General features: G+C 39.8%; 1 protein-coding gene across 10 annotated transcripts in view; it reads right to left on the bottom strand.

Annotated features, from left to right (window-relative positions):
* Positions 1–1,128: 1,128 nt before the first annotated feature.
* The window catches only part of AGTPBP1 (ATP/GTP binding carboxypeptidase 1), a 77,518-nt gene continuing 56,454 nt past the window's right edge, over positions 1,129–22,192 (bottom strand). For 4 of the 10 annotated variants that reach the window (XM_030004577.2, XM_030004575.2, XM_030004576.2 and 1 more), the window contains exons 26-27: positions 21,571–21,731; positions 1,129–1,854 (exon numbers count right to left, since the gene is read on the bottom strand). In XM_030004577.2, coding sequence (XP_029860437.1) covers positions 1,677–1,854; positions 21,571–21,731 — 339 coding nt within the window. In that variant the 3' untranslated portion in view covers positions 1,129–1,676. Of the gene's footprint in view, positions 1,855–9,927; positions 15,412–18,026; positions 18,095–18,325; positions 18,541–19,307; positions 19,334–21,570; positions 21,732–22,192 lie in introns of those variants that run through there. The other 6 variants (XR_005931602.1, XR_003921957.2, XM_041120960.1 and 3 more) reach the window with 5 other exon arrangements.

Below are 22,192 nucleotides of genomic sequence, written 5' to 3'. Positions count from 1 at the left end.
TAATTTTTGCTACAGAGAGAAATTTATAAAAGAACAAGAATGTAAATGTTTCCATTATACCTTTACATCTCAAAACTGTGTGATTATTAATATAAATTCAAGCCTTTAAACAAAAATACAGTAGCATATCATGAGAGATCAAAAACCCTTCCTCAGTTTAGAATCAGGATGGTATGGAAAGGCATCACCAAACAATGCTGTATTTGAAACAGCAGATCTTGCTGAAAATCCATCTCCCAACTGAGAATCATTGATATAGTTAATTGTCTTGAGTCTTTTTTTTATCCTTCTACCAAAGGCACCCTTTCCCTCCAAATACAGTTTTATTTGCAACAGTAAACATACATAAAGTTCTCATCAGTTAAAAACCTGCTGTAACTTAGAAGTGTTATTCTTCATGCTCTTAAAGCCCTTGAACATGCAGTGGAAAATGAATGCCACAACTGGGTCACATCAAGTAAAAATAATTTTGGAAAAATATTTTTCATTGCAAAACATGTCAGTTCTGTAAACAACAGCGTACAATTTCTCTATTAGATCTTATTCTAAGCAGAGGCAAGAGGCAGTAAGAATTAGTAGATGACAGGAGAAGATGAAGTGTAAAACCCATGCCTGACAGCTCGACTCTAAACATGAAGAATACAGAATCACAGAATAATTATTCAGGCTGGAAGAGACCTCAGGAAGTTACAGCCCAATCTCCTTCTCACAACAGGGTTAACACTGGATTGAGACCAGGCAAAAGATGTTTAAACCAAAATGCACTCTCCCTCTTAAAGCATTTGAGTTGGGTATATTATTAATGTGCCCACAGTAAAGTGAACTCTTTTATCAACGTGCATATTGAACAAGAAAAATTGAGCAACTGTGTAGCTGAACATACATACAGTGTATGCAACTAACCACTTTTTGCAGTCATGTACACTTAAAAAAACCCTCTTCATATTAAAACATGCCTATTTTATGGGAAAGAGTTTTATACAAGTGTATAGGTCTTGTAAGCACAGGCTGCACTGGTCACTGTGCAAAATTCCCGAACTGTGAACAGACATTATATATTTTCACTTAGTACTGTGGCAAAACCATATAATATAATCCTCAGAAGCAAGAAACAAGTGCAACGTTTCATACATCACTTTTTCATTTTTAATTTAGTAATTATTGAATGGTTCCAGAGCAGGCACTACATTACTTCAAACACAATCAAGTATCTTTGAAATAATGTTGAAAAATAACCTCTTCACCTCAGGATACACACACGCATATACACGCACATACACAAATTAATTTAGAAAATCTGTACATGTGTATTTTTCAGGAAGCAACTTGAAGAACCGTACCACGAAGAATTAGTTTCTGTACTCTGACACACCACAAATTATAATTCATTTTTCTGTAGATAGGGTTTAAGGACACAAAATGCCATGCAGTGCTATTTAGTAGAAAATGAACCGGTAAATAAATTTATCTATTTAGTGTTAAAAGAAAACACAGAATTCCTTAAACAAAACAAATGCCAGTTTACCATAAATCAGAAATATTTATTGTCCTTGAGCTAGGCAGGCCCCAGTTATCTGTGTTTCCTTAAGCCTATCCCCTTGGTAGACAACAGAGAGGAAGTATTTGACTATGAAAATCCAGGAAATTAATTTCCTATTACTGGCTGCAAAGATGGTTCAAGAAAGGAGTATCCTTGTTGAATCTGAGTCTGAAAGTCCATCTTCTTGATTAGTTGCCTCATAATCACCTGCATTATCAGCTAATTCAATGTCTTGATCATCATTACTCTCTGCGCTGTAATCAACTTCTTCAAGGAAGCGAGGTTCATCTTCATCCAAAACGTATGTAGTGGGGCTATAATGAACAAGAAGTTACATGAATCATGTTAAAAGTTTTGCTTGAAACGATACATTCAGAACATGCCCTGTCCCTATCCCGACATACAATAATCCAAAAATTACCTCAGGAAAGGGGCTGTTTACCTGAAATAGTATCAATTTTTTAATTGCATGTAAAACAACTGAGAGCCAAAACCATGTCTGTAAGACCCTGAACTAATTAGTCAGTCATACACAACTCGTTATCCAAATGCGCCATGACAAACAAGCTACACATTATAGACTTAAACTAATGGCCTGTAAGAACTTCATATAATTATAGCAGTATCGGGGGTTATTGCAGAAGGATACAAATACATAAAGAAATAGAAGTTGCTATAAGGTATAAACAAACTAAAAAACAGATGAGACACTAAAAATTCAATTGGGAAACCTCTGTATTTTATTAGAACACACATTTTACTGAAAAGCATTGTGAGCAACTACACAGTACACATCAGAGATGACAAAACAAGGAGTCACGTTTATGCCTAGAATTAAGTTACCATATGAATCACTTGACTTATATCAGGTCCTCACACACTCGCACGTAGTTAAAATTTGTATGTTAAGCCTTGCTATTCAAAAGGCAGGGGATTTAAGGAACTGAGCCACTGCCCACAGAATGGTCTATGCCCTTATCTAATGGCCTCCAAGAATAAGAGGACTAACACCTTTAGTGTTAAGTGGAGAAAGGTTAAAAGACAACTTTATGATCCTTCCACCTCCCTAGGACAGAGGAGAGAAAAAAAAAAAAACCACCACCAAAACAAAAAGTGTTTTCCAGTTTTCCTAACCCCCCTTGGGACATAAAAAGCTATCTGCTTAAAAGCACTAAGTATTCCTAAATATTTCATAAATAATTTTATATTCAGATGAAGTCCTAAGAAGGTTTTGTAATGCATTTTACCTAATAATCAAATCACACAGAACTCATACAAAACAGTGAGAATGTTCTTACTGAGAAAGATCACAGGGTACTTGTAGAAATGTTTGCATATTAATTTTGATGAATTTTGTTGTCTTAAGGCACACAACAGCCTAGCTTGGCTGTGGCTTTATAATTAAAAGGATTAATCACTGCTTTCTAAAGGTCTCTTAGGGGCTTAAGTGAACCACCTGAAATCTGCAATGCAATCTCTATTCAATATAAATAAATTTCACAGTATTCTTCCTCTACCTGTAGCCTCAACAACATGCTACACTGTCATGTTTTGTACTGTTGACAGTTCAATTTAAATATTGGGAGAACAACAAATGACAAGAATTGTTAATCCTTGCTTAAGGAAAAAATAGGACAGAAGACCTAAAATAATAAGAAAATAAATTATCAAAAATTCAGTTCAGCTACAGTCTCTGGATTTACATTTAAAACAATCTGTATCATGGTTCACTAAACAAGCTCATACTCATTAAGCCATACAAAAAGGAATGCTCCACAAAACTAAATACTTTTAGAGATTATTTAAGCCATAACCAGGGGAACAACCCACTATGTTGGTTAATGAAATAGGTGTTTAAAACAAAATTGTTTCCATTGAGGAGACACAAAGAGTGAGGAAAATAACTACTATCTTTGCTAAGATGCCTTTTTCATTTTACAGGTAGGGAAGCCAACATACCATAAGGATACATGCTTTACATGAAAAACCTGTGGTAGAACCAGCAAAGGAATATAATTTTTCTGTGCTTTTGTCCTGTGACGCTTTCTATCCTAGGAAGTCACTACCTATCAACACTTCTTCTAAGGAAAAAGAAGCTGGGGGGGAAAAAAAAAAAGTTTAAATGTTTCATTTAATTGAAGAACAAAATGAAAGGAACTTCGCCACATGGATCACATTCCAACCAGTGCACAGTTTTTTTGCAACTTCTGCTTCTAATCACTTAACACAGATAATGATTTGTTAGCTTTCGTATGCAAGGGATCCACACTGCAATTGCAGGACAGACTGTGTAATTCAATTCACAGGAAATGGAGCCATTAAATCTGAATGTTGGCCCAATATTAACTAATAATTCTGAATACTGAAACAGAAAACTACAATGAACTATGTCAATGACATATTTTACTAACCACTGACAATGGCATGTTAACACATTACAGCAGGCACTTATAAAAATTCATGTTAGTGAGGTATAATGTAGAATAATAAAGCTCTTAAAAAATTCTATCCACTCTTTTTAATAAGTGTCATTATTTGGAAATTAAACTCACATAGTTGATCCAGTTAAAAAAAAACAACCAACAAAACCTATTTTAAGGAAAAAACACAGAAGTGGACACACAAGCAAACCACATAGTTCACCTCTTAGAAGTGGCTTGTCAGTTCATATAATATGTCCTATTTTATATTGCCTTGAAAAAACACACAGGTATATGTATTCAATATCTATTTTTGTTATATTTGTATATATGTATTTTACTTATTTAGGTATGTGTAAGCATGTAGGCATGCCCCTAACTTCTAGAAATTCAGCCACTGTGCACAGTCTTCAAGTCAGCGCGTCTGATGTAACACATTTGCTCTGGCATGTGTACGTTCAAATTTCTCATCCGAAACTGAGGGATGGTTTTCGTTGACATTTCCCATTTAATAAAATCAACATTATAAATTACTTTATTCAAGAAAAGTACCATTAGAATAGATGAACAGATCTTATTTTCAAGGCTACACAAACCTTTAACGTAAAAACTGGCTCTGAAGTCTGCCTCATAACAATCTTAGCTTTCTACTACCATCCAGGCCAATGCACCATGGCTTCTCAACCACTTATTACTGAAAATAAATATTATGATTGTATTTACTAAGATTATTTTTTCACTTTCCCTTTCTTGAGTCTTCGTTCCTCACAAAATGGTATCCGAGTACTTTCTACATTCAAAGGAAAAACCTGTGTCGCATACCACTCACGTACATTTGCTTTGCCCATGGCATGTTTTCTTCTATGTAGCAAATGTTAATCTTGGATATTTAACTCTTCAGCAATCTTATTCTAAAGGTAAGCATGAATCTGCAAAATGTAATTATTACTCTGCTGTTTTACTGAGGCTGGGTCACAAGAAATGTAGAAACCAAAACACCTGAAAAAATTTCTTGCTGTTTAATCAAATTCTTTATTTGCCTCCCTGCCGCTCCCCACCCTTGGCATATCTTGTGACAATATATTTTTAGCTGCTGTCATGCTGATTCTATGGGTTTTAATTTCCTAACTTTTCCCTTGGGCTTTTTCTAATTAACTTGCTCAATAATCCCTCTTCCTCTACCCCCACACCTCCCGCTTTTCCTTTTAAAAGGAAACCATTATTTTTCTCAGGTTAGCAGAGGTTGTTTATCACACAACTACAGTTCTGTAATGTAAGGGATAGCATAATCTGTGTATCTTCTTTGAAGTCATGGCAGTTAAAAAAGAATACTACATGAAAACCTGAAGTTTTGCAGATTTTACTTAAACGACATTTTATGGGTAAAAAGATGAACTCCGAAATACCTGATACAATACTGTGGTCTTCATGTTTATGAAGAACTTTAAGGATATCCCTTTCATTTAAAAAAAATATTTTCTACATCACCTGCCATTGCATACACTGAATTAAGGAATGAATACAACTTTTTCCTAAAACATACTTTAATTATTATTGTTTTTAATGACAACACCTTCCTATGTTTTTTCTTATTTACATTAATGCTCCAAACATATTAAAAAATAAACCTAACCACTAACATGGTATATTTTTTCAAACTAAAATTTTATTTGTCCCTCAAAAGATATACTTGGATGTTTTATTATCCACATGACTCAATTACAGAGAAATTAATCCACAAGCCAGACACAACCATTACCAATATCAGCCCCATGGAGATCAGCAGTTTTCAGAGACTACAGGGGAAGTGTATACATTTTAAAACTTTGGAAGAAAAAATTAAGAAATATTCCCTGCCAAACTATGGAGAATTGCAGCTACCTGGGGAGTTGGGAAAGGAAGGAGAGAAAGATCTGAAGAACTAATGATTCTTTTCAAAACTGCATTGCCAGGGGAGGGAAAATTTTAGTGGAGAAAGAGTCAGGAGGTATCACAAAGGAATCGTTTCTCCATACTTTTCTTTTTAATTTCCCTTTAGGGTCTATATTCTCTTCTAGGGATCAGCAATGCTGCTACAGTAGGCAACATCACACATGCAGCTACGTGCTGTCCCCTTCAGGACCTCTTCACGTATGTGTTTTTCCCAAGTAGTAAGGATATTTCCTCAAGGGAATTTCCAAGGCTAAAGAGAACAACATGTCTCACTCTTTTCTGAGCCCTAAGAAGCTAGGTATCCAAATCCACTTTAAGTCTTGTTTTTAAATGTACTCAGAGTTACTAAATTTCACTCCACAGATTAATAAAAATTAATCTCAACATTTTTTTTGTGCTGTCACCGTGAAATACATTTTGTGAAACTAAAAACTGGATTAAATTAGTTGGATTCAACAATCATTGACTGTAGCCCACACTAATATTTGGATCATACTACCAGGAGTGGAAGAAAGGCTTGAAAAATGGTATGAAGAATATAACCTATTCATCATACTTATTTTTTTCTTTTTTTTTTTTTTTCCTAGATTACTAGTTTCCTTATTTTGCCCTAGAGAAGATGAACAGTACTCTGACACTACAGTCTACAAAGAATTAAAAGCAATCACTTTCACTTAGGCCAGAGGAGCATCTTGGTGCATGGGCACTGCCACCAGGCCCACCAGTGAAATTCTGGGTGTCATCTTTCATAGCTTTTTCTTCCAACCTTCTGAAAGGCACAGACAGGACGAAAGTTGCAGCATAAGATGCCTTCTTTTTAACTAAGTTGTACTCCTGAGGTACTGGAAGAAAGGCCAAGAAAAGCTCAAATGCTGCAGGAGAGTGGGAAGGGAAACACTTCTACTCCCAGGTGATAGAGATGAGGAGTATGCAAATGTCTGGGCAAAGTTTAAGAGTTATTAAGGGGGAGGGAAATAAAGTAGGACAAATCCAGTTTCCTTCTGGCACCTAGAGGGAGACCCTTTACAAGAAACTCTTGGACACATTCTCACTGCATGTACCCCTCACTCCTTGCCCCACCAGTCTGATGTCTTTTCTCAAGTGTAAGACTAAGGGCAGGAAATGGGTTTTGCGTCAGGTTTTTTCTTTCCCACAGCTCCTTTTGGCAGTCTACTTTTTCTACCATTTTCTAGACATGCTGGGTCCCAAAAGCTGTCTGCTTCTCTGCTATAATTAAATTAAATTAACAAACAAAAATACACCATGTTCTAGAACATACTAATGAGCCTCAAAACAATCAATGAAACGACGAGAATTTCCAAAAACAGCTGAAGTTATTGTGCAAAAGATAATTCCAGTAAGTCCTAACAGTTATGACTGCAGTCATGTGTTTTTTTTGTTTCATTGCATACAGACTCTATCAAACCTGTCAGCATAACAGCTATAATTCTTACTACAAGATCAGTATTACATTCAGTCTAATCTTTTCCATTTGGAATGGGGGGGGGGAGGGGGAACATTGGCAAATGGGTCTGAAATAATTAAAGAAAAATAAAGTGTTTAATTCATCACTTAAAATGTTAAAGTGCACTGCCAGAGGGAAATAAATCTACTTACTGCTTTATTTTTCTTAAGTCAAGTATGTTTCAGACATGGTTCAAAATGATCTCATGGAAACTGAACCTATGTGTAATGAAATACTGGAGGTATATTTTAAAATATTAACATTTACTTGGTTATTTTAAGTACAACCAGCAAAACCAAAAAGAATTTGAGAAACCCTCAAAATAATTTGCAAGAAATAAAAGCAGTCCTTCTGTGTGTTTAGACTTGAACATTTAAACTTGCCTATTTATCCTCTAAAGCACTGAAATTGTAGTTTTGTAAAAAGTAACACCAGTAACATCCAAAATACAAAGGAAATAACTACAATCTTATTCATTCCTCCAACCACACAGGGATATTATAGCTGTGTAAAAACTACTCTCTTATATACTTCTTATTCATGAATTTTTTACCTGCATTTTCTGTAGGTAGCTTCTCATTCATCTCTAATGGTAAGAAATGAGCAGTGAATCATGTAAGTATGAGGAAAGAATAAGCAGTACGTTTATTAGAAAAGAACAATGGGAATGGAAGTCTGGGCATATAAAGCAAGGAATAGCACTACTATCTTCTGACCCATGACTGCCTCTGAAGAGGAATAGAAGTTAGCTTTATAAATTTTACTCAATAGAAGCTCTTTGTATATCTCCAGCACTCAACTGAATAGATACCTAACAAATAGATATCTCAGCTGATAGCTATTTTTAATAACTCATCTAGAACTGTACAGAAATGCTAAAACTTCAGCACTTTGGATATGAGGATTGATCCAAAGGACAAATGGACAACATATTTCACAGATAATATTTCACTAAGAAATAGAAAAAAGATAAATGAAAATCTATTTCCTGATAATTACAAAGAGAAGGACTTCTGCTGCACAGAAAAGTAGCCAGATCCTTGCTGGGAGGGGAAGAAATAAAACCATACAAAGCAAACTTTTCCTCCAAGCAGCAGTGAGGTCTCGTACAGCTAGGGAGCTCACCTCCCCTGTGCTGCAGCTGGAAGAGTACTTAGAAATACCAGCCATGGGCTTCTCTACATTTCATTATCATTGGACTGGGAAGTGGGGAAAGGAGAGCTCAAGAGTTTGCTGAGCCTCATCAGAGGTGTCACCAGGAGCTGCTTCAGATTGTATCTACCTAAATTAGTTATAGCCTTCTATCAAAACGTTCTGGCATGCCTCTCACCACCAAGATGACAAGAAAAATTACGATTATGGAATCTGAACGAACTGCAGCATCTTGAGGCAGTGTCCAGTCTTCTATTTCACTGTACAAGGGAAATACAGCATAGTCTTGAAAACTCATTCAGTGATCATACAAAAATACTGCTTAAATAGAACCTATACCACCACCACCCCCACAACCCCCCAAGAAGACCAAAACCAAAATTCTGAAAGACCAGGGGAAAATCCATGCTGAACCACACTTTTTTTCAGCTGCTAAAATCTGAATATTCCTCATCTTTTTTTTGTTTGGTTGGTTTGGTTGGGTTTTTTTGAGGAGGAATGATCTCATCAATACCTATCTATTACACCCTCGCCCAGTACTTCCCGAGACAGTACAAAGTGGCTTTCAATAGAATTCATTAAAAAAGAGTATTATATTAAAATCTATTTTAAATAATATACAAAATAGAAGAACACAGTATCTCCATTATCCCATAAAAGAGCAGACCTTTAACTACAACCTGTTCTACAGTATGTGTTTCTGTTCTGAAGATAAGGCAGTCCCTGAAAATAAATAACATGAGACTTCCCCCTTGAGCATTGTCATTGATAAACAGTACGGGTTTTTGAACTTTCTGCTGAGACATGCAGTGAGTGCTACCAAACATAGGAAACTTGGGCCCCAAGTATATCTGGCCCAATTGTCATATGGGCGTATTTGTTGGGGAGCAGAATAAAATCACTCTGCTCTGGACAGACTTTTCCAAGTAATTGAGCCAAAAGTCTGATGGCCTAAGGTACATGGCAGAACGTGGCTTCTGAGACTCCAGAAACAAAAATCAGCCCATCTCTTAATTCTACCTATGGCAGTATTAATCCCTTCAGCAAAGAATGAAAAAAATAATGTGAAAACATAAATGATCATAAGGCACTTTCATTGCTAATAGTGGAGGTACTGTGAACAAAATTATAGTTTCTTGCTTATGCAGAGATGATGTATGCACATGGCTTATACGGCACACAGCACAGCTACCAAAAATAAAAAGGAGTCAACTCAGTTATCCAGACAGAAAATTCCTATTATCATGCCATCATAGACATGGGTCATTCCTGTCTCAGAAGGATAACAAAATTATAATTTAAGAAATAAACAAAATCTAGTCATATTGTTCTAGGTTTACCAGAGGAACATCTTGACAGGGTAAGTATTATATGCTTAAATATTTTTCAACATTTTAAATTGGAGATAACTGCTTAGGTAACTTTGGTTAAATAAATCTGTTTAATGATGCATCAGCAGGTACAGACAAATCAGTGGCTGTACATAAAACTGCTCTAGTTACACATAAAGTTTAAGAAAATTCACACTTGAAAAAAGGAACAGTGTGATATTAAGTCAATATTCCAGTAGTGACACAAAGAGCAGTATAGTTTGCACTTTTCTCTGAAAAACATGCTGTCTTAAGTGTCTGATTCCACTCTCACTTTTCAAATAAGCATTTCCACTGAATTCAATGACATGAATCTCCGTATAAATAATTATGATTATCAAATCACTTTTAAGATGGGTTCAGAACATAGAGAGAATCAGGTACAAATACACAACATATTTCAGTCTTAATGCCACATTTTAAAGACAAGTTCTTGGAATTTACACATTTAGTTTTTTCACCACAGATTCTCACATAGATACACAGTACTGCTAAATGAACACAGAGCAAGGTACCTATTTTCTCACTTCATGCTACATATTTTTCTATTTTAGTGTTATACAGTAAATTTACATTTAATAGATTTACATTTAATAAATTTAAGAAACAAAGCCATCAGACATTAGAAAAATCTAAACAGTTGTTAACAGATCTCTCCAATAGAGCTCAATATTTCTTACGTCAATGTTCCTTATCTGATAAAAATCGTAACTCTAACATGCACAGAATCTGATTTTTTTTTTCTACTGCCTTGATTTCTTTAGTGCAGAAACATTTGTCACTACCTTTCACCACCTGTAGCCAAAGGTCAGGATTAGGAAACTAATTTTTTTCTATATACAAATTCAGTTTCAAAACATTGAATGAAGTTATTAATTCATCTCTCAACTTAAAATTTTGTCTTGCAGTACAATTACTTTTGTGATTTTCATGACCCAGTCTTTTGGGGTGGAGACTGAACCTTCCTGTTTTTTGAAGTTCCTGAGTACCAGTTACCTTCCTCACACAAAAGGATTCTAAATATTTCCATGTACAGTCTCAATAATATTAACCTTATTATGAGCCTCATGTTATTTTTAATCTATGCTCATATATGCCAAACCAGCTACATTGTGTTTTTGCAATAGTAAGTCTTTCATTAGTGCTTTCAGAAAATCCAGTATAAAACAGTCTCCATGCCCCTTACTTCACCAACAAAATGTAAATCAAGTCAGAAGCAGTTTCCCCCCTGCCCCAGCACTTTACATGCAGTTCATTTTAGTTTTTCTAGAGCTAGCTGGATTAATGAAGTATTTTAGCTGGAGAAGGAAAGGAAATTCAAACTATACATGTCTGTTCACATACACCTCTCTCCAGGATTTGCTTTATTTCGTAACATCAAAACAACCCACCTTCCCATTTATTCCTTTTCTCATCTAGCATTACTCAAGTTTGCTATCAAACAGAAAGCAGTAACAGACTTTTACTCACCGGAGGCACTTCCATACCCATCATAAACAGTGTGCTTTAAAAGTCCAAAATGGAAGAACCATTAAGTCCAAAGGATTGTGTTTATGCTTGTACTTGCTTTCAAAGCAGCTGATCAACTTGTGTACAGACTAACTACAGAGATCCTGTTCAAGAAGCAGGACCATAACTATTACCTTTACGGTAAAGTTTAGTTTCACCAAAACAAGAAAATCTCTCTCAATAAATGATTGTGCTGATCTGTTGAAAGTTTCAGAAATATCAGAAAGCAGTAACCCTGTTCTTAGTTTAAGCTAACATCTAGCAACAACATTTAATCCAGACAACAGTTTTTCTACTTCTTTACCACAATAGCACCTAATTGTCTACAGTTTGTGGATCAGTTAAAAGCTTAACCAGAGTGGTAAAGCATAACCAGTTGCTTCTCCCCCCACTACCGTGGGAAGAAGGTCAAGAACTCTAGTTCCTTTTTTTATTCACTTCCTTCAAATAGCTTCAGAACTGGATTTTTTGTGCATGTGTTCATGCAAAGTGGTATGTTAGAAGGCTGGCTGGTACGTGACTCCTCACCCTTTTTTATCCCATCCTGATACTAAAGTGTTTCTGATGTGTCTTTAGCTCTCTGGCAGATCCTATGGGGAGTGACCTATGTATGACATTCCCCAATTCAACAGGTGCTGTTTTAAGGCCACTCCATCATAAGTAACATTAACAAACTGAGAAATCCAGCACGTAATTTTTTTCCGAAGCACAGCGCACCTGTGACCCAGGATGCTAACTTTCTCCAGAGAGACAATATAAAATACAGATTCTATATCTGGGGCAGTTATTAATATAAAGTTAAGTGGACATCTGGGCTGTTTTTCAATGCCACCCTGATAATTAATTACTCACAACGACATCTTGATTCAAAATGCTGTAACCAAGGTTTAATATTTCAGAGAGATACATTTATACTGAAGCTTAGTTCTAATAAAATTGACAACGATATAACACTTACGGATGGGAAAAATATTATAATCTCATTAACACATAATAGCAGCCGCAAATAAAAAAAAAAAGTAAAACTTTTAAAAACTGTAAAGCATGATAAGTAGGTGTAACATGTCAGTATTAAATTTTGAGTTCAACATGCTGCATCAATGTACACAAGGAACTCAAGAAACAAACACATGCCCTTGCTGAAAGACTATCATTTAGAGACCATCCACAAGAGCTGTCAAGTGAAACTGCCTTACAGCCAGCCTGTATTTATGGAAGAAAACATATTTACAAAATATTAAAGAGTATGTGACAGAAATGCCAAAGGATCAGAAGCTTGCCTGTGAAAGTTCTGAGGGAGAGAAATGCAACTAGATTGTGATTTTAGAACCTTGTATTCTAATTGCCTAAACTAGGACTCCAATTTGAAGAGGCCCACAACACCAGCACTCAAGTGTCTTTTGAGGACAGACTTAAAGACATTTCCCCCTTTTCACATTATATATATATATGTATATAATGCTGAAATAGAATTTCCTCTATAGTTTGTGCTCATTGCCTCTTAGCCTGTCACCAGACACCACTGGAAAAGAGCCTGGCTCTATCTTCTTTACAACCTCCTTTCAGATATTTGTACACCTTGATAAGATGCCCCCTGAGCCTTCTCTTCTCCAGACTAACAGTCCCTGCTCTCCCAGCCTTTCCTCCTATGGGAAATGCTTCAATCCCTTCATCATCTTAGGGGCCCCTCACTGGACTCCCTCCACTATGTCCATGCCTCTCTTGTACTAGGGAACCCAGAGCTGGACACAGTACTCCAGGTATGGCCTCACCAGTGCTGAGGAGAAGGGAAGAATGATGTCCCTCAACCTGCTGGCTACACTCGTCCTAACGAAGCCCAGGATACCATTAGCCTTTCTTTGCAGCCAGGGTACATTGCTGGCCCATGTTCAACTTGGTGTCCACTATGACTCCCATGGCCTTTTCTGCAAAGCTTATTTCCAGATGGTTAGCCCCCAGCATGTACTTTTGCCTGGGGCTGTTCCTCCCCAGGTGGAGGACTTCACATTTCTTGCTGAACTTCATGAGATTCCTGTCAGCCCATTTCTAGAGCCTGTCAAGGTCCCTCTGGATCAGCCACTCCTAGTCCAGTGTCATCTGGAAACTTGCTGAGGGTACACCTTGCCGGCTGGGCTTAAACCGTGACAGGACCTGCCACATCATCCAGGTCATCAATGCAGATGTTAAACAGGAGTGGACCCAGTATTGTGCCCTGGGGTACCCTGCGAGTTACTGGCCTCCAACTAGACTTTGTGCTTCTGATAGCCACCCTCTGGGCCCAGTTGTTCAGCCAGTTTTCAACCCACCTCACTGTCTGCCCATACAGCCCATACTTCATCAGCTTCTCTACAAGGATCCTATGGCAGACAGTGTCAAAAACCTTACTGAAGTCAAGGCAGACAATATCCACTTCATTCCCCACATCTACCAAGACAGTCATTTCATTGTAGAAGGTTATCAGGTTGGTCAAGCATGACTTCCCTTAGTGAATCCGTGTTGACTACTCACAATCTCCTCCTTCTTCATGTGGCTGGAAATGCTTTCCAGGATTAGTTGTTTCATCACCTTCCCAAGGATCAAAGTGAGGCTGACCAGCCTGTAGTTCCCTAGGTCTTCCTTCTCGCTATTCTTGAAGATAGGAATGAAATTTGCTTTTCTTCAGGCACCTGTCTCAATCACCACGATCATTCAAGGATTATTGAGAGTGCCCTCACAGTGACATCAGCGAGCTCTCCGAGCACTTCTGGGTGCATCTCATCAGGACCTATGGACTTATGCAAGCCCAGTTTGCATAAGTATTCTCCAACCTGTTCCTCTTCCACCAGGCGTAAGTCTTCCTTGCTCCAGACTTTCCCTTGTCCCCGAGTCCTTAGATTACTGAAAGCCAGTTTTGTTAGCAAAGACTAAGGTGAAGAAGGCATTCAGTACCTCAGCCTTTTTCATGTGCTGTGTCAGCAGGGCTCCTGCCCCATTCAGCAGTGGGCCCACATTTTCCCTAGTCTCCCTTTTACTACCTACGTACTTACAGAAGCCCTTCTTATTGCCTTTAACATCCCATGCCAGATGCAACTCCAGGTGGACTTTATCCTTCCTAACCACGTCTCTGCATACTCAGACAGTGTCTCTATATCCCTCCCAGGTTAGCTGTCTCTGCTTCCACCTTCCTTTTGTCCTGGGTTCAGTTGGGATAGAGTTAATCTTCACAGGAAGCTGGGAGGAGGCACAGCCAGGACAGCTGACCTGAACTAGCCAAGGAGCTATTCCATACCATGTGACATCATGCTCAGTATATAAATGAGGAGCGGGCTGTGGGGCCAGGGGGTCTCTCTCTCCTGGTGTGTGAAGTGTCAGAGTGTCGGGTTCCAGGTGGTGAGAAGTTGCACTGTGCATCACTTGTTTTGTATATTCTTTTAATAGTACCATTGTTGTTGTTGTAACTTCTCTCCTTGTGTTGTCCCAGTAAACTGTCCTTATCTCAACCCACAAGGTTCCATTTTTTTCTTTTCTCCTTTCTGATTCTCCTCCCCATCCCACCGGACGCCGGGGTGGGGAGGAGTGAGCAAGCGGCTACATGATGCTTTGTTACTGGCTGGGCTTAAACCACAACACCTTTACATGTTTGAGTTTTGCCAGGAGTGGTCCTTGAATATCCACCAGCTTTCTTGGGCCCCTCTTCCCTCCAGGGTCTTATTCCATGGGACTCTTCCAAGCAGATCCCTGAACTCTCCTCAAGCCCAGGGTTATGATCTTTGCCCTGCTCCCTCCTCTTAAGAACCTGAACTCCCATCATCTCTTGGTCACTGCAGCCAAGGCTGCCTTCAACATTCACATCCAAACCAGCACATCCTTGTTTGTGAGTACCAGATCCAGCAAAGGACCTCTCCTTGCTGGTTCTTGTATCACTTGGGTCCGGAAGTTGTCATCAGTGCTCTCCAGGAAGCTCCCACATTACTTATGCCATGCTGTGTTGTTCCTCCAGCAGATATTGGGGTGGTTGAAGTCCCCCACAAGGACCAGGGCTTGTGTATTGGTTTTGTTGGCAAGGTTTTGGTAGCGGGGGGGGGTTACAGTGGTGGCTTCTCTAAGAAGTTGCTGGAAGCTTCCCCTGTGTTCGAGAGAGAGCCAATACCAGCCGGCTCTAAGACGGACCCGCCGCCGGCCAAGGCCGAGCCAATCAGCGATAGTGGTAACGCCTCTGTGATAACATTTTTAAGAAGGAAAAAAAGTTGGGACAGGCAGATTCGGCAGCCGGAGAGAGGAGTGAGAACATGTAAAAGAAACAACTCTGCGGACACCAAGGTCAGTGAAGAAGGAGGGGGAGGAGGTGCTCCAGGCGCCGGAGCAGAGATTCCCCTGCGGCCCGTGGTGAAGACCATGGTGAGGCAGGCTGTCCCCCTGCAGTCCATGGAGGTCCACGGTGGAGCAGATATCCACCTGTAGCCCGTGGAGGACCCCACGCCGGAGCAGGTGGTTTCCCAAAGAAGGCTGTGACCCCGTGGGAACCCTGCGCTGGAGCAGGTTCCTGGCAGGACCTGCGGATCTGTGGAGAGAGGAGCCCACGGAGCAGGTTTGCTGGCAGGACTTGTGACCCCGTGGGGGACCCACGCTGGAGCAGCGTGCTCCTGAAGGACTGCACACCGTGGAAAGGACCCATGCTGGAGCAGTTCGTGAAGAACTGCAGCCCGTGGGAAGGGCCCACGTTGGAGAAGTTCGTGGAGGACTGTCTCCCGTGGGTGGGACCCCACGTTGGAGCAGGGAAGAGTGTGATGAGTCCTCCCCCCGAGGAGGATGAAGCGGCAGAAAACAACGTGTGATGAACCAACCGTAAACCCCATCCCCGTCCCCCTGTGCCGCTGGGGGGGGTTGGTAGAGAAGCCGGGAGTGAAGTTGTGCCCGGGAAGAAGGGAGGGGTGGAGGGAAGGTGTTCTGAGATTCGGGTTTTTTTCTCATTACCCTACTCTGGTTGATTTGTAATAAAGCGAGGTAATTTTCCCCAAGTTGAGTCTGTTTTGCCCGTGACAGTAAGTGGTGAGTGATCTCTCCTGTCCTTATCTCCACCCACAAGCTCTTTGTTATATTTTCTCTCCCCTATCCAGTTGAGGAGGAGGAGGAGTGATACAATGGCTTTGGTGGGCACCTGGCAACTAGCCAGGGTCAACCCATCACAGTCTTTTTGGTGGAGAATGCGGGCAGTGTGAGGAATTTGAGATAAGGATAGTAATTGAGAGAGGTTACGGGCAAAACATGGACTGAACGCAGCTAGAGAGTTAAGAGCTGCATGACCAGTGGGGAATTTTATTGTTGTAATTGTGGTGAAGGGACGAGGGGTGGATTGTGTGTAAATTGCCCACCTTTTGTCGGTTTTGTGATGATATTATTCTGATTTCGGTGTGGGAATTCTTTTTGTTGATGTGAGTGAAGATTTTGTGTGATGAATGTAGATTTTAATGATAGTTCTTAAAAATGTGATGCACAGAGGCGAGGGGTGGAATGTATTGGTTTTGTGTGGCAAGGTTTTGGTAGTGGGGGGGTTTACAGGGGTGGCTTCTGTAAGAAGTTGCTGGAAGCTTCCCCTGTGTTCGAGAGAGAGCCAATACCAGCCGGCTCTAAGACGGACCCGCCGCCGGCCAAGGCCGAGCCAATCAGCGATAGTGGTAACGCCTCTGTGATAACATTTTTAAGAAGGAAAAAAAGTTGGGACAGGCAGATTCGGCAGCTGGAGAGAGGAGTGAGAACATGTAAGAGAAACAACTCTGCGGACACCAAGGTCAGTGAAGAAGGAGGGGGAGGAGATGCTCCAGGCGCCGGAGCAGAGATTCCCCTGCGGCCCGTGGTGAAGACCATGGTGAGGCAGGCTGTCCCCCTGCAGTCCATGGAGGTCCAACGGTGGAGCAGATATCCACCTGTAGCCCGTGGAGGACCCCACGCCGGAGCAGGTGGTTTCCCAAAGAAGGCTGTGACCCCGTGGGAACCCTGCGCTGGAGCAGGTTCCTGGCAGGACCTGCGGATCTGTGGAGAGAGGAGCCCACGGAGCAGGTTTTCTGGCAGGACTTGTGACCCCGTGGGGGACCCACGCTGGAGCAGTGTGCTCCTGAAGGGCTGCACACCGTGGAAAGGACCCATGCTGGAGCAGTTCGTGAAGAACTGCAGCCCGTGGGAAGGGCCCACGTTGGAGAAGTTCGTGGAGGACTGTCTCCCGTGGGTGGGACCCCACGTTGGAGCAGGGAAGAGTGTGATGAGTCCTCCCCCTGAGGAGGATGAAGCGGCAGAAAACAACGTGTGATGAACCAACCGTAAACCCCATCCCCGTCCCCCTGTGCCGCTGGGGGAGGTTGGTAGAGAAGCCGGGAGTGAAGTTGTGCCCGGGAAGAAGGGAGGGGTGGAGGGAAGGTGTTCTGAGATTCGGGTTTTTTTCTCATTACCCTACTCTGGTTGATTTGTAATAAAGTGAGGTAATTTTCCCCAAGTTGAGTCTGTTTTGCCCGTGACAGTAAGTGGTGAGTGATCTCTCCTGTCCTTATCTCGACCCACAAGCTCTTTGTTATATTTTCTCTCCCCTGTCCAGTTGAGGAGGGGGAGTGATAGAACGGCTTTGGTGGGCACCTGGCAACCAGCCAGGGTCAACCCATCACAGCTTGCAAACATGAGGCTGCTTCTAGCTGTCTATAGAAGGCCTGATCCATTTTTTTCTTCCTGGTTAGGCAGCCTACAGCAGACACCCAATACCATGTCACGCAGTGTGATCTGCTCTTTAATCCTTACCCATAAGCTCTCGGTTGGCTCATCATTCATCCTGAGGCAGACCTCCATGCATTCCAGCTGCTCTGTCATATAAAGGGCAACTCCCCCTCTTCATCTTCCCAGCCTGTCCTTACTTCGACAGCCTGTATCCCTCCGCTGCAGCACTCCAGTTGTGCAAGGCATCCTATCACATCTCCATGATCCCAACAAGATCACAGCCATGAAACTGCACACAGATCTTTAATTCCTCATATTTTTTTCCCCATGCTGCATGCATTAGCATGCAGGCAGTTCAAAGACACACCCCAGCATGCTTATTTCTCAGAAAGGGTCTGGGTTTCTTCCATATGGTCCCTCACAGGCACTTCCTTGCTTACATGCAAATGCTTCCGAGAACGCTGTAAAGCAATGCTTTAAAGAAGAGAGTCAAAGTGACTCTTAACCATTTAGTATTTATGAATAAGCAATTTATTTTAAGTATGATACTTAGTGAAGAAGTTTCCCACAGCCCCTTTGTATACCTCTGTGCATTAAGGCTAATTCAGCTGTTCCCACTGCCATTCTAGACTGAAGCCTGCCTATACTATTCTTAATCTCCTGTGGAGACTCTGCAACTTCTACAGATGACTGTTCCAGAACTTCATTTTTGCTTGCCATATAGAATTTTTACCTAAAGTCTAGAGTGACTTTTCCTCGTAATTTAAGGCCATTACTCCTGGACCTGTCTGCCCCAGAGAGAGCAGACTCTTTGTGTCTGTCTTCTCGTATTTGAAGGCAGCTGTCATGTTCTTTTCTCCTTCTCCATCCCCTAGTTTTCCTCTTCATTTTGATAAAGGCCTTGTGAGGAAAATTGTAATCAAAATGATTAATTTTATTTGCTGTAGTAAGACTTCCTCTATCATAAAGATGGAATCCTATCTGGTAATTCCTCTCAAGAGCTTTACAGTATAAAACATTGCCCCTTGCTCCCCAGCTTTATTTCAAGGAATATATCTATGTGAGATGCACTACAGAACTTTTTTCAAGCATCTACACACTTCCTGACCAGTTAACATTTTTCACTTCTTAAGTTCTGGTCTCTTGTGAACGCTTACATCTCATCCCAAAGAACAACTCAAATGTCTATCAGACAGTAAGCTCCTTGTATATTTAAGAAGAATTCTAAACAGATTACTTACCTTCAGATGATACATATCCAGAACCCCTGGCAACACATATAAAACAATACATAAGCAAATAAAGTTTTTTCTCCTTAGGCTGGTCCCTGTCCATGAGACAAAACCCACTGAATCTGTGTTTTCCTAATTCAAAAGCTTAGGACAAGAGAGCTGCTTTCCATAGTCACCTGATGATCAGCTATCTCGGCCCCCCAGCATAACAGCAGTGGAAGCAGATTTTCTGTGCTAACATCTCTGTAGTATTGCTCATTAAACTACTATGCTACACAAATGAACAAGTAAGTGACTTTTTAGAGCAAAGCAGATAATTACACTAATTCATTCTAATGGCCAACTTTTCAACAAATGCAAGGAATAAAAGAAAAAGAGTTCAAGACTTTTCACAGTTTACCCCTACCTCCCCCCTGCTCTTTTTTTTTTTTTTTTTTTAAACACACTATAGAGATAGCAGAATATAGTTTTACACTTGCAAAACCAAGGACACTGATATTTTATTTATACTTTCAAACTATATCTTAAAAGGCTGAGAGTAATTCATACAACATCAAGTGAAAATTTTGAGTGATACATTGAACAGTAATGTTACAAATGCTGAGTGCTGCTCTGTGCTGCTACCATTGTTTTGGTACTGTTATATTAGTACAGTAAAAAACACTGCAGCATTCCTCACAATCAAAATGCTGCATTTTGCCTGCACTGGAGACACCATGCTAATGCCACTCCAACAGTTGTAAAGCACTGTCTGCTTTTTTCGGCATCTGCCATATGACTCTCTCCCAGTGAGCCTACCTGCACTTCAGTGAGGCTTACACACTGGTGGGGGTGGGTTACTCCAAAGCCACCTTCTGATCCTGTCTCTTCCCGGAATCACTAACTTGGCCTTACCCAAGCACAAAACTTGATCTGACAGTAAGAATCTGGCCATTACAAGCATGCTAAAACTGTACTATTGATGATACTGGGGGATCCAGCCATCACTGGCGTGACAGATATCTATACATCACAGCTGCTTTTCATACACTTTTAACCTCTTCCTTCAGACACTCTCCTATTGTTACTCCTATTGTTCTTATCACCTTTTAGCTCATACTTCACTTTTCATTACCATGTGTAAATGCTAAGCATGAACACAAGCTCCAGCCTTTCTCAGTAGTCCACATTCTGATAACACTTATGTGTTTAAATGCTGGAACTAAACATCATCTTCCCCTTCCATAGGGTACCACAGATACTCTCCCATATCTCTGCTGGTTTTGCATGGTCTACAGACAAATTGTTCATTAGATGCTAGACTAATGAAAGTCTTAGTCTCAAGAACCCCTTTGTTGCAGTTGCACAAAAACAATAGTATATTTTATTTGTCCCCAAATTTCCACTGTATTGCTTTAGCTAAGTTGGAGCTACAGCCAAGGCCACTATAAAAACTTTTTTGGTTCCAAGTATGCCAAGTGGTAACATTATAGTGTGTAAATCTTACTTTTTTCTAATTTAATGCTTTTCTGAAGTCTGGAATTCTGCAACTCTGCTTTATTTAATCTCTAACCAGATTTTCAGAAAGAGAAGCTTGTACACTTGAAACACTTATTTACTGTGCATCCCCAATTACTATGTACATGTGCATACTTCAATAATTAATTACATGAATAGAAGTATGCACTAGTATGCATACTTTTGCAAGCCTATCTAGAGCTTTAAGAATTGGCAACTTCATAAGCTAGCTACTGAGCAGATACATTTCTTTTGTGACCCGAACGTTATTTCACAAGTTTTAAGTTCTTTAAATGTTGTTATATATCTCTACCAGAGAGGAAAAAAGAAAAAAAAAATTTGAAAGAAAAACTTACAGTTCTTAGAGTGCTTTAACTCACATACTTTAAGCCTGTCTAAATACATTTTTAATACTGTAGCCAGTAATAAAAAAAGAAAAAAAAAAATGCTCTCAAAGAAACAATTGAGATCTAAGACCTACTGAGTTTTACTGCATATAGTAACTCCCCGATGACATTAAAATGGCCAGTGTTTATCCCAGCAACAAATGTGACATATAGCCTAACTCTGTATTTATTGTTTTCTTTAAAAGCTTCAAGTAATTGAATTAACAAAATACATCTCCAATATATTCAGATTATTGTTACACTAACAGGTCAAACACATCAATATTATTTTTTATGAGTGAAAGAACATTTTTGAGAGAATCTTTACATCATTTGAGAAACTGCAATCCCCCCCCCCGCCAAAAGTAAAAGTAATAAATGTGTACTACCTCGTCACTTTACAGCTTGACTCAATCAGCTCATTTTCAATATCCAACAGACTAGAAGGCAGATTGTATTCCAAAGGTGAGGCCATTCTTTTTAAACGCAGTAAGCCAACACAAAACTTTGCTCCCATCTCCTCCAGTTCTCTTGTCCCTATCTGCAATCCCTAATTTAAAAATAAGAATTAAATATTCAAAATAGGTACATGCAGATGGATCCACACATACTGCAGAATTACTATTTAAAACACATTTCATTATTTTATTTAACATACTCTCTTGCTCTAAAGACAGAACAAATAAGAACTGTAGAGTAAACACTTAGCAAGAGTATCAGAGAAAACTCAATAACTACATGACTCCTCTAACGCTGAACAGACATTTCTGGACACAACCATATTTCTTTGGAGCTTCCTAGTCTACACTTCTAGCACATCAGTATTAACAGGACTTTACCCAGTGGCATTGGAAGAGAGACAGAGATCATGTCCATGTTTATAAGTATAAATTATTTTAAAAACCTGAGACAGAATTTATAAAAAGGAATTCCAAATACTAAGATTTCAAATACAAGATTCTTCAACAGAAGTTCCATTAGAATGAAAAAAAATGAGTGAATTCATACTTT

This window comes from Aquila chrysaetos, chromosome Z, assembly GCF_900496995.4.
Source record: "Aquila chrysaetos chrysaetos chromosome Z, bAquChr1.4, whole genome shotgun sequence".
NCBI classification, from domain to species: domain Eukaryota; kingdom Metazoa; phylum Chordata; class Aves; order Accipitriformes; family Accipitridae; genus Aquila; species Aquila chrysaetos.
This window is presented reverse-complemented; position numbering and strand designations above follow the sequence as displayed.